The 13,692-nt window shown below is 38.3% G+C and overlaps 1 protein-coding gene across 2 annotated transcripts in view; it reads left to right on the top strand.

The window, feature by feature from the left end:
• The window catches only part of ESR2 (estrogen receptor 2), a 135,350-nt gene that overhangs the window by 97,337 nt on the left and 24,321 nt on the right, over nucleotides 1-13,692 (top strand). For both annotated transcript variants that reach the window (XM_070592948.1, XM_070592949.1), the window contains 2 exons: nucleotides 4,475-4,774; nucleotides 7,601-7,739. In XM_070592948.1, coding sequence (XP_070449049.1) covers nucleotides 4,475-4,774; nucleotides 7,601-7,739 — 439 coding nt within the window. The remainder of the gene's footprint in view (nucleotides 1-4,474; nucleotides 4,775-7,600; nucleotides 7,740-13,692) is intronic.

Below are 13,692 nucleotides of genomic sequence, written 5' to 3'. Positions count from 1 at the left end.
GGCTGAGTAGTATTCCATTGTGTATATATACCGCATCTTCTTTCTCCATTTGTCCCTAATAAGCACGTGGGTTGCTTGCTAGTCTTGGCTATTATAAATAATGCTGCAGTGAACATAGGGGTGCATATATCTTTACACATTTGTGTTTTCATGTTCTTTGGATAAATACCCAGCAATGAAATAACTGGATCGTATGGTAGTTCTATTCTTAATTTTTTGAGAAATCTCCATCTGTTTTCCATAGTGGCTGCACCAGTTTGCACTCCCACCAGCAGTGTAAGAGAGTTCCCTTCTCTCCACATCCTCTCTGACACTTGTTATTTCCTGGCTTATTAATTATAGCCATTCTGGCTGGAGTGAGGTGATATTTCATTGTAGTTTTGATTTGCATTTCTCTGGATAATTAGTGACATTGAACATCTTTTCATGTGCCTGTTGGCCATCTGTATATCTTCTTTGGTGAAATATCTGTTCGGATCTTTTGCCCATTCTTTAACTGGGTTGTTAGTTTTTTGTTGTTGAGACGTATGAGTTCTTTATATACTTTGGATATTAACCCCTTATCAGATATATGGTTTGCAAATATCCTCTCCCAATTGTTAGGTTGTCTTTTCATTTTGTTGATGGTTTCCTTGGCTGTGCAGAAGCTTTTGAGTTTGATGTAGTCTCATTTGTTTATTTTTTCTATTGTTTCCCTTGCCCGGTCAGACATGGGACTTGAAAATATGCTGCTAAGACCGATGTTGAAGAGCGTACTGCCTATGTTTTTCTTCTAGAAGTTTCATAGTTTCAGGTCTTACATTCAAGTCTTTAATCCATTTTGAGCAGACAATTGAATTTAGTGAACAAACATAATGGTGGGAGTATCGAAACTAGGCATTTTGCTGATTTTAACTTTTAGAGAAAATTAATATAAAAGTTATACCCATGCTAATGACATCCTGACTTACAACATGTCTTTCTTAATTTCCATTTTACATCTTTGTCTTTAACCAATGGATATTTAGAAGTATTTTTGTGCTCAAATTTATAGGGGTTTGGGTGTTTTATATATATATATATATATATATATATATATATATTTTTTTTTTTTTTTTTTTCTGTGAGGAAGATTGGCCCTGAGCTAACAACTGTTGCCAATCCTCCTCTTTTTGCTTGAGGAAGATTCTCACTGAGCTAACATCTGTGCCCATCTTCCTGTACTTTATGTGGGATGCTGCCACATCATGGCTTGACAAGCGGTGCTAGGACCACGCCCAGGATTGGAACCTGAGAACCCCAGGCCACTGAATGCAAACTTAACCACTGCATCACTAGGCCGGCCCCTGGAAGTTATATTTTCATTATTGATGTATTTTTTATTTTATTGTGGTCAGAAAATATTATCTATACAATATCAGCTTTAGTTAAAATTTTATTCAATACCTAGTGTATGATCATGTTTTCAAATTTTATGAGTTTTTATAGCACAAGCTTGTTAATTGTGTAGTTCAAATGTTCTGTATTCTGACTTTTCCCGCACCTGTTTGCTCTCTGAGTTGCTGAGAGAGATACGTTAAAATATCCTCTTATGATAGTATATTTGTCAGTAGCCCTTTTTCTTTCAATCACTTTTTGGTGTTATTTGTATACTGTGTTTTCTTGTTGTTTTGCTGTTTTGATGTATATGAGTTTAGAATTATTTATCTTCCATTTATAATCTATTGATGAGGCCTTAATAATGATTTTTGCCTTAAAGTTTATATTGTTTGATATTGATAGAGTAATTCCAATTTATTTTGTTAATTTTTGGCTGTTATATCTTTTCCTATCCCATTACTTTCAGTTTTTCTGTATGTTAGATGTATCTCTGACAACCAGTCTATGTCTAGATTTAAAAATATGTGTGATCTCAGAGTTGCTCTTAATTGATGAATTTAGTCTGTGTTTATTGTGATCTCTGACATTTGGATTCATTTCTATTATCTTATTTTGTGCTTTTAAAAAATATGTGTATTTTCTATGTTTTTCATTTTTGGAGTTGATCACCAGAAAGTTTTCATTTTCCTCTTCTGCTAGTTTGGAAGTCATACATTCTGTTTCAATTCTTTTAGACAACATTTCTATTTTTAGCATGCATTCGTGGATTAATTTGAGAATTCAAGCCCCTCTCTCTAATAGATATCTCTCTTCCCTAACAAAGAATCTTAGAAAGCTCTAGACAAAATTATTCTTCTTTCATCTTATATGTTATTGTCTGGTATTTTGTTTCCACCTTGTTTCTGTACCGCCAAAAATTAATTATTATTATTTTATTCATTCAATGCTTTTCGGATTTACTCACGTATTTACCAGTTTATTTTCTTACCATTACTTCTTGACGTTCATTGTTTCTTCAGGCTTATTCTTCTCCATCCCAAAGAACACAGTAGTATTTCAAAGGGGCTATGAATGATATATCTTCTCAATCTTTGTTTAACTGAAAATGTCTTTAATTTCCTCACTCTTGAATGATAGTTTGGGAATATAAATCTAAATTGAAACTTTCTCCCCCGACTCCCATCTTAAAGACATTATCCCATTGTGTTGTGGTCCATAAACCTACAGTAACCGAAACATTTTGGTACCAGCGCAGGAATAGAAAAATAGATGTATGAAACAGAGTAGAAAATCTGAAAGAAGTTACTTTTATATAAATTCTTTATTAAATGACAAGGCATTTTATATTATATAATATATAGTATATATTTTTTTATATATAGTATATACATAAATATATATTTATATTATATATTTTTTCCAATGGGAAAGGCTTATTCAGTAAATGGTATTGGGAAAACTGTACATCCATTTGGAAAAACATAACATGAAATATCCTTATGACATGATACAAACATAAAATTCCAAATAGATTTGAACCACAAAAGTGCTTCAAAAAGTGAAGATATAGGAGAATATTGTGTAATCTTGATGTGAAGCAAAAGACAGATTTTTTTTTTCTTTTTGCTTTTTCTGTCCAAATCCCCCCATACATAGTTGTATATTTTAGTTGTGGGTCCTTCTAGTTGTGGCATGTGGGACGCCGCCTCAGTGTGGCCTGACGAGTGGTGCCATGTCTGTGCCCAGGACCCGAACCAGTGAAACCCTGGGCCGCCGCAGCAGAGTGCCGAACTTAACCCCTCGGCAATGGGGCCAACCCCAAAAGACAGATTTGACTATGTATTAAAATCTTCTTATGAGAAAAGACACCGTGAACAAAGTTAAGAGATATATAACAAACAAGACAAATATTGCATATAACAAAAGTTATATATTGTTACTATATAAAGAGATTTTATAGGGTATTGGGGGGAAATGGGGTGAAAGAAACAAACAGGCAATATAAAAGAAAAAGAAATACAAAGGGAAAACATATTAGTCAACCTTGCTAGTAATTAAAAAAATACGAAGATTGTTTAGTCACCTGTCAGATTAGCAAAGATTAAAAATGATTTTTGATGCCCCTGGTGTTATGAGAAAATAGCCCTTAAAGTATTGTTTAGAGTATACATTTTAAAATACTTTTGGAGGCTGATCTATTACTATGTATCAAAATTTTAAATGTGTATATGCCTTGGTTCAGGATTGGATGTCTGAATTTGTTGTAAGGAAGTGATTAGATACATGTACAAAGATGCATTTCATTGTAATATGTATACTAGCAAAGAAATTAGAACCAACTTAGATTTCCAACCACTGGGGACACTTTAAATAAGTGAGGCTATACTCATGAACAGAATGCTATAAAAATTTTAAAATTGTTGTAAAATGACATATTTTTAATAAAAAGGCAGGTTATAAAATAGTATATACACTATAATCCTAATTTTGTATATAATATTAGGAAAAATATAAAAGCATTAAAAAACCTGAAAGAATTTATACCAAAATTTGTGCTCTTCTGTATTTTCCAGATATTTTCAATTAATTTATTATTTGAAACATACTTATTTGTGTAAGTATATAAAAAGAATATATTATGTAATACATATGCATGCATGTAAACATTTTAAGAATGCATTATAAAAGTGTATTATTTGATGACTATTTGGAAATATCAATGTTCACTTCCTAACTTTCCTCTATCTTCTGCCTGAAGAAAATTCCAAATTACATGGTTTGGAAACTGAGGTATGTCAGCACTCTTAAAAAGAGAAATGGATTTTGTATCCATAGGTGACCTGAAATGGAGACCTTCAGATAATTTGGGCTATTGTCCCTAGCAAGTCATGTTACTGGTTTTGCCATATACAGTTACAACTGTAATAGTCATTGGTATATGCCCCCAGGGTCCAGAAGATAAAAGTCAGGCTTCTGTTCTAAGACATTCTGAAACTAGACTCAGGTCTTATAATGATAGCATTGCTTCATTTTTACCCTGGCGACTCGGGGAACTTGAATGCTGGGTCGGGGAAGGATGGGAAAGCCCTGTGTTATCATCTGCTCTCCGCCTTAGGCTCCCGGAGAGAAAGGTGTGGGTACCGCGTAGTGCGGAGGCAGAGAAATTCCAGTGAGCAGCTGCACTGCCTGAGCAAAGCCAAGAAAAGCTGTGGACACGTGAGCCGAGTGAAGGAGCTGCTGCTGAGCACCCTGAGCCCCGAGCAGCTGGTGCTCACGCTCCTCGAGGCGGAGCCGCCCAACGTGCTCGTGAGCCGCCCCAGCACGCCCTTCACCGAGTCCTCCATGATGATGTCCCTGACCAAGCTGGCCGACATGGAGCTGGTGCACATGATCGGCTGGGCCAAGAAAATTCCGGGTAGGGCTTTCTGGGTCTTAGCTTTGCATTGGTTTGTAGAAAGGCCTGTCCCTAACAGTTACGGGGCAAGAGTGCAAAATGGAGGTCCATAAACCATGTCTCCATATTTAACGGTTTGGCAGCTTGACTTATAACCTTTACATGAACTATATTCTTTCTTCCTATCTTGACGCACTATATACCTGCAGCATGTCCTGGAAGGCCAGGTTCCATTTTAGAATTCTTGGACTCCTCTGAGTTCTGTGCCAGACATGGCAGTACAAGAAGAGTTGTGCATGGCTGCGCCCCTTCTGTTCCCAGCTCTCTTCTTTTCCCACCCACACATCCATCTCACACAACCTTGCACATGCTCCATCCTACATGTCACACCTCCTACAGGCAATAGCCTTTGGTCACTTCTCATGTCTGGTCTGGGAGGATGGACCGGGGAAGAGACACACCCAGGCTCTGGAAATGGGCTTGGGGCATTTGGGCAGGAAATTCTAGGGCCCTGGGACCTGAAACATGGTCTAAAAGGAAGGGATCTAGACTTCACATTGACCTGTTTCCTGGCTGTGGACTCCTTACCTCGAAAGAAGGGGTATAGTGAGGTGAAGGTGGGGTGGAGTGCAATATAACCAGTATGGAAGTGGAAGGTTTGTCAGATGCTCAATATGAATTTGTAAAATATTGTTCCAATAGAGAAAGAACCAGTAGTAGGTACATAAATGAATGTATCTGGACAAGTAGAGAAAATTAGCAGCTGAAGTGACATCAATCATCAATAAACCTAGAATGCCACCAAGTTGAAAATAGGTTTGATTATTCAAGATGGTTATTTGGAACCAGCATTTTCCGTCCTATGACGTGGTGACTTCCCCAGGCCAGTTTGTAATATAAACATGAAGTATTGCATTGTGCTGAAATTACCATCTAATTACCATCTAAATTGGTGTTTCTGTGAAAGAGGGAATCTAGGATTCTAACAGAGAATGGCAGCACCCGTCCTCCCCCTGGAAGGGCTTCTCCATGCACGTCTTTCCCAGCATCTAAGAAGTGAGGTCTCTCTCCAGATTCTAAGCTGCTAGGGACGATTCCCAAGGCCTGGGGGCAGCAACTGCATTAGGGAAACTGTGAAGATGGGGAGAGCTGAGAAGCCGGGTGAAGAGCAGTTGGGAATAAAGAGCAGTGGGAATCAAGACCGAGGGTCATAGGATCTCTTGGGGTCATTTGTTGGCTTCTGAGCTTCCTCAGGATTTTCTAGTTTCCAGTTCTGTTTTGATAATCTAGCATCTCCACCTTTTCCAGGACTATATTGTTTTATCTTCTCTGCTCTTTCCCAGAGGAGACGATACTGATGCACTTCCCTCTGGCTTTCACTCTCCAAGTATTCCAAACACTACTTTTCAGAACCCCACCTGGAGAGTGGTGGTGAAATTGATTACTGCTGAGATCTGCACAGCTTCTCTGTGCCGTAACAAAACTGAACACTAAAGCTGCATTAGTCCCTCTTTAAGCTTGGTATTTTAAAAATTTTTCAGAAAACTTAGGCATAATCTGGAGGGGTGATTTTTTTCCCCTATGTCAGCTGATATAGTCATTGTCCAAACCAAAAAATTATTAAAATATCACCTAGACTTGATCTTGTTGAATATCTACAAGTGTAAAATGCTTGCTCTCCCTTGGGTCAGCTTATTGTCTACAACTATGGGTGAGATTGGAACATGTGCACATTTTAGGAACCTGAACTGAGCGTAGGATGTGGCTTTGGAAAGGATTTATCTATCCTTCCATTCATTGCTCCATTAAATTCTCCTTTGTGCAGATTTGCATTTTAATTGTTCAAAGATTTGAACCACGTGCGTCTCTGTGCCATAGTTTCCTCATATGTAAAATGAGGATGATGAGAGATCCTACCTGTAGGAAATTCTCAGAGGTAGGCGTTATTACCCCTATTTTTCTATAAGAACACAAAGACTTAAAAGGAGATTAGTAACTAACTAGGAAGAGGCTGAGCTGGGATTTTACCCAGAGTCCATTGCACTCTGAAGCTGTGCATTTGGCAACTGTTTTTGTATTACGCTGCCTCCTGCTTTTCTCGTGGCTTGTGCAGGAAGCACCAGTGATCTCTGCTTTGCTTTTGAAGCACTCACCTCCCTAGAGACTACCTGTTTCCTCCCAGTTCCTTGACCAATGCATGCTATTCAGCTATCAGGCTCTGGGAACCGGCTTCAGTTGTCAGATTTGCTTTTCCCGTTAGAAGAGCCTGGAGATAGCGCTCCTGCTCAGAAGAGTGACTCTAACACTGGATGGGAAATTTTAGGCAATTGGAGAAGTCCTTTCGGTTGAAGCCTTGACTTTCTACAGGGGCTGGCCCTGCTCTCTCTGCATGCCCTCCACTCCCCACCCCACCTACCACATCCGCTCACTCCTCCCCGCCCCAATCATGCACTGGGCCAGTCAAGGCACCCCCTCTGGCCAGCAGTAGAGCGTTATCTTCCTCAGCAGTGCGAGGAGTGATTAGGATCTAACGAACAAAGATCTGTCCCAGCTTTCTGTTCTTCCCTAGCATCTGTCTGGGGAGCTGTACCAGCCCAGGTAACAGGTCCTTTATAAATTCTAAATGAAGTATTTGTCCTAGAAGGAGTCCAAGACTGGAAATAGTGAGATGCACACCTTAAGTTCAAAATTTTCTTCCTTAGGTCAGGATTTAACCACATCTTTGTAATATTGTTTCCCCGTGTTGTTTGTGTTTCCTTAGCTTTTTAAAACTTGCTGTTCTGTCTCTACAGAAACAGGGAGCTGAGGAAAGGGCGGGGGTGTCTCACGGCCTCTTGCTTTCCCCAGGCTTTGTGGAGCTCAGCCTGTTCGACCAAGTGCGGCTCTTGGAGAGCTGCTGGCTGGAGGTGCTGATGGTGGGTCTGATATGGCGCTCAATCGACCACCCCGGCAAGCTCATCTTTGCTCCAGACCTCGTTCTGGACAGGTAAGAAAAAGGGCTTTGTGTTTCTTCTCCGAGTTGTTTGAGTGAGGCGCTGAGTGAGTGGGAACACGGTCCTGGGTGCTGCAGTTAAAATCTCGCACCTGAAGGGGCAATTAGAGGATGATAAGGTCATGAGCTCCTTCGCTGGCTTAGGAACCTGAGAAGGGGAACACAGGGACCAGGATTCAGTGTCCTGTGACTCCTCTTACTGCAGTGGGGCAGCATTCACAGGCCAGGCCATTATAGGGGTCTGTGTCCTGCAGGGTATGTGGCCACCAGGTGTATCAACTTAGATTTTTCTGCTTAAAAATTCCATTTTTGGGTTAAGTTGTCCTGCTGTTCTTTCCACCTATAGGGACCAATTACATCGCCAGCTATCTGGACAGGTAATAAAATTGTTACAAATCTGCTAAGTTTATTTTGACATACTTTAACTCACTCTAATTGCATGTACCATATAGCATTTTTGGCAATAGTGGTGGAAGGAGTGATTATTAAAATCAGACGAAAGTTAATGGGAATTGGGGAATGTTAGTGATGATGCCATAACCTGGTTGCATGTAGTTTTCTTTTAACGAGGGCACAGAAAAGGAACCAATTTTTAATTGACTTAGGTGAACTGTTTATGGAGGGAAAGCTGGAATACACAGCACTCAAGCTTTTTAGTAGGAAAAATCGAACACTTTCTTGGTTTAGATTTAAGGAGTTTGAAACTCTCCATGGAAATTGATTTCCACATACCTTATTTTGAAAAAGTTCTGGTGTGGAACGCTCAGTCGCGTTTGATTCTGTGCACAGAGAAGGGTGCCTAGTGCTATGAGCGGAAAGCATCTGCCTCCAGCTCTTGGTATAACCTCTTCAGAGCATCCGAATCTCCCTATGCACATGTTACAGACATGAAAACCCCCAAAGGATTAGCACTCGTTCTGCCTGTTGTCATGGATGCTAACATGGACAAGGAGCTCTGTTCTGTAATGGAGGTGTTTTGGTGGAGAGCAGAGCCCTTGGGAAGAGCTGGAGCATGGGATGTGGCTCCAGCAGAAACAAACGTAGGTGGTAAACCACAGAGGGAGGTTCTGGAAGCCTAGGACAGGTAGAACCCTTCAGTAACGATCAAAATAGCTAACTTATTGGCATGTATGTACCAGGCACCATCTTCAGCACTTGATGTGTGTTAACTCACTTCATCTTCACAACAGCCCTTTATGGGTAAGCACCATTATTATCCCTGTCCTTCAGATATGGGAACGGGAAGTTAGGTAACTTGCCTATAGTTAGAGTAGTAAGTGGTGGACATGGACTTAGGGGGCTGGCTGTGAAGTCCACACTCTTTACTACAACAGTACATGCCTCTCAGCAGGATACAGAACTGGAAGGGGGAATAGGAAGAGGCTAAAAGGCAAACTTTCTACTTTATTCTTTTGTCTTGGAACAACTCTATTCTACCTTCTGCCCACTTCAGAAGCCTACTCCTGCTGTCAGCTCATGCTACCATGTTTCAAGGCGGCCTGAAAGACTGAGCACCCAGTCAAGCCATCGCTCTCATTCATTCATTCATTCATTCACTCATTGAATTTGACGTGGTGTTTCAATAAAGCCACATATGTACCTCCTCTCTCTCACATGCACACACACACACACACACACATACATAAATATACACATATAATTCTCCTAGAAGTTAGTGCTAGGAAGAAGTTCCATCCCTTGATGAACCAATAAATTTGCAGACATTCGGATTGCGTTATTTTACTTTTTGTCTTAATTTCTAACTTAATGCCATATTTAGTGTTTATTTTCAGTGACTATTTCATTCCTAGTTTTTGGTACAATTAAAGGATTCTTTAACTCCTGTAAGTATGTGTATAAGTTACTATAAATTGACACAAATCCCAGGTAAATTTTAGGCCTACCTTTTGGTTAAGTAACAGAAGAAGAAAAAAAGAAAGAAGTCATTTTTTTTACAAACTATTTTTAATAGACTCACATTACTCTTTATAAATATTTGAAAGCACTATATTTTACAACATGTAAATCTAGTTTATATGGTTGAGCATGGAAGAGGAGTTCTTGGGAATTGTAAATGCATTCACATTGAGCAGGCATTTTTTTGGAGTGCTTATTGGTGGATATTTTTTGTTGCAGTTGCTACTATTGTTTTTAACACATGAACTCTGTGACATCTAGAATTTCAAGTCCAAGATAGTTCAGTTTCTTAGTGTATCTATTATACAAGTAAATACACTTTCATGTAATGAGTATGTTTCTGGAGGAGTTGCTTATTAAAAAATGTTTAAAATATTACTTATTCAAAAAGTCAGGGATCGTACACCATAAAGAAGTTCTATTTTGAATCTTTTTGCAGTGTAAATAAATAATTTTCACACTACTTGAAAATAACTGTCTTTTGGTGGATCATCCTATCAGAGTTCCTTCAAGTGCTGGTATGACCATATGAGCAACGAATACAACTAAATTAGCCCATTTGTGGAGACTGAGACTATGATTTCTGTTTCCCTTTATTCTTTTTTTTCTTTATGGATCAAGATTTTTTAAATTATTTTTTAATTGCAGTAATATTGGATTATAACAATATATAGCTTTCAGATGTACATCGTAATATATGTCGAATTCTGTGTGGATTACATCATGTTCACCATCCAAAAACTAATTATAGTCCATCCCCTCACATGTGAGCTTAATGACCCCTTTTGCCCTCTCCCCCACTTCTCCTCTGGTAACCACCAATCCTAAATCTCCGTTGCTATGTGTTTGTTTGTCGTTGTTTTTATCTTCTGCTTATGAGTGAGATCATATGATATTTAACTTTCTCCCTCTGAGTTATTTTACTTGGCACAATACCCTCAAGGACCATCCATGTTGTCACAAATGACCAGATTTCATCATTTCTCATGGCTGAGTAGTATTCCATTGTGTATATATATCACATCTTCTTTATCCATTTGTCCCTTGATGGGCACCTAGGTTGCTTCCAAGTTTTGGCTATTGTGTATAATGCTACAATGAACATAGGGGTGTAAGTATCTTTATACCTTTACATTTTCAAGTTCTTTGGATAAATACCCAGCAGTGGGATTGCTGGATCATATGGTAGATCTATCCTTAATTTTCTGAGGATACTCCATACTGCTTTCCATAGTGGCTGTACCAGTGTGCACTCCCACCAGCAGTGTGTGAGGGTTCCCTTCTCTCCACATCCTCTCCAACACTTATTTCCCGTCTTGTTAATTATAGCCAAATGACCGGAGTGAGGTGATTGTAGTTTTGATTTGCATTTCCCTGATAGCTAATGATGTTGAGCATCTTTTCATATGCCTATTAGCCATCCACATATCTTCTTTGGAGAAATCTCTGTTCAGATCTTTTGCCTATTTTTCAATTGTGTTGTTGGTTTTCTTGTTGTTGAGATGTATGAGGTCTTTGTATATTTTGGATATTAACCCCTTATCTGATATATGGTTTACAAATATCTTCTCCCAATTGTTAGGTTATCTTTTCGTTTTGTTGATGGTTTCCTTTGCTGTACAGATGCTCTTTAGTTTGATGTAGTCCCATTTATTCATTTTTTCTTTTCTTTCCCTTGCTCGGTCAGACATGGTACTTGAAAATATGCTGCTAAGACCAATGTCATAGAGCGCACTGCCTATGTTTTCTTCTAGAAGTTTCATGATTTTGGGTCTTACACTCAAGTCTTTAATCCATTTTGAGTTAATTTTTGTGTATGGTGTAAGAAAATGGTCAACTTTCATTCTTTTGCATCTGGCTGTCCAGTTCTCCCAACGCCATTTATTGAAGAGACTCTCCTTTCTCCGTTGTATGCTCTTGGCTCCCTTGTCGAATATTAGCTGTCCATAAATGTGTGGGTTTGTTTCTGGGTTCTCAATTCTGTTCCATTGATCTGTGTGTCTGTTTTTGTGCCAGTACCATGCTGTTTTGGTTATTATGGCTTTGTAGTATATTTTGAAATCAGGGAGTATGATACCTCAGGCTTTGTTCTTTTTTCTCAGGAATCCTTTGGCTATTCGGGGTCTTTTGTTGTTCCATATAAATTTTAGGATTCTTTGTTCTATTTCTGTGAAAAATGTTGTTGGAATTTTGATAGGTATTGTGTTGAATCTATAGATTGCTTTGGAAGTATGGACATTTTAACGATGTTAATTCTTCCACTCCAAGAGCACGGAATATCTTTCCATTTCTTTGCATCATCTTCAATTTCTTTCAACAATGTTTTATAGTTTTCAGTGTACAGATCTTTCACCTCTTTGGTTAAGTTTATTCCTGGGTATTTTATTCTTTTTGTTGCAATTGTAAATGGGATTGTATTCTTAATTTCTCTTTCTGCTACTTTGCTGTTAGTGTATGCAGTTTGCAACTGATTTTTGTATGTTGATTTTGTATCCCGTGACTTGACTGTATTCATTTATTGTTTCTAAAAGTTTTTTAGTGGATTCTTTAGGGTTTTCTATATATAAAATCATGTCGTCTGCAAAGAGTGACAGTTTCACTTCTTCTTTTCCAACATGGATCCCTTTTATTTCTCATTCTTGCCTGATTTCTCTGGCTAGGACTTGCAATACTATGTTAAATGAGTGGTGACAGTGGGCATCCTTGTCTGGTTCCTATTCTTAGAGGGATAGCTTTCAGGTTTTCTCCATTGAGAATGATATTTGCTGTGGGTTTGTCATATATGGCCTTTATTATGTTGAGGTATTTTCCTTCTATACCCCTTTTATTTAGAGTTTTTATCATAAATGGATGCTGTATCTTGTCAAATGCTTTCTCTGCATCTATTGAGATGATCATGTGATTTTTATCCTTCATTTTGTTAATGTGGTGTATCACGTTGATAGATTTGCAGGTGTTGAACCATCCCTGCATCCCCGGAATGAAACCCACTTGATCATGATGTATGATCTTTTTAATGTATTGTTGTATTTGATTTGCTAGTATTTTGTTGAGGATTTTTGCATCGATGTTCATCAGTGCTATTGGCCTGTAATTTTCTTTTTTTGTGTTGTCCTTGTCTGGTTTTGGTGTCGGGATAATGTTGGCTTCATAGAAGGAGTTAGGAAGCCTCCCCTCCTCTTCAATTTTTTGGAAGAGTTTGAGAAGGATAGGTATTAAGTCTTTGAATGTTTGGTAGAATTCACCAGGGAAGCCATCTGGTCCTGGACTTTTATTTTTTGGGAGGTTTTTGATTGCTGTTTCGATCTCCTTACTGGTGATTCGTCTATTCAAATTCTCTACTTCTTGGTCCGGTTTTGCAAGGTTGTATGTTTCTAAGAATTTATCCATTTCTTTTAGATTATCCAATTTGTTGGCGTATAGCTTTTCATAGTATTCTCTTATTATCTTTTGTATTTCTAAGGTGTCTGTCGTAATCTCTCCTTTTTCATTTCTGATTTTATTTATTTGACCCTTCTCTCCTTTTTTCTTGGTGAGTCTAACTAAGGGTTTGTCAATTTTGTTTATCTTTTCAAAGAACCAGCTCTTGGTTTCATTAATTTTTTCTACTATTTTTTTAGTCTCTATTTCGTTTATCTCTGCTCTGATTTTTATTATTTCCTTCCTTCTGCTGATTTTGGGCTTTGTTTGTTCTTCTTTTTCCAGTACCTTTAGATGCACTTTTAGATTGTTTATTTGGGATTTTTCTTCTTTGTTGAGGTAGGCCTGAATTGCTATAAACTTCCCTCTTAGAAGTGCTTTTGCTGTATCCCACAGATTTTGGCATGTCATATTTTCATTTTCATTTGTCTCCAGGAATTTTTTAATTTCTCCTTTGGTTTCTTTGTTAACCCAATCGTTGTTCAGTAGCATTTTGTTTAATCTCAACATTTTTGTGGTTTTCTGGTTTTCTTCCTGTAGTTGATTTCTAGTTTCATACCTTTGTGGTCAGAAAAGATGCATGGTATTATTTTGATCTTCTTAAATTTAC

The sequence above is a fragment of the Equus przewalskii genome, chromosome 25 (genome assembly GCF_037783145.1).
Source record: "Equus przewalskii isolate Varuska chromosome 25, EquPr2, whole genome shotgun sequence".
Lineage (NCBI taxonomy): Eukaryota > Metazoa > Chordata > Mammalia > Perissodactyla > Equidae > Equus > Equus przewalskii.
Note: the sequence above shows the minus strand (reverse complement) of the source record. Positions and strands in the feature narration are given on the sequence as shown.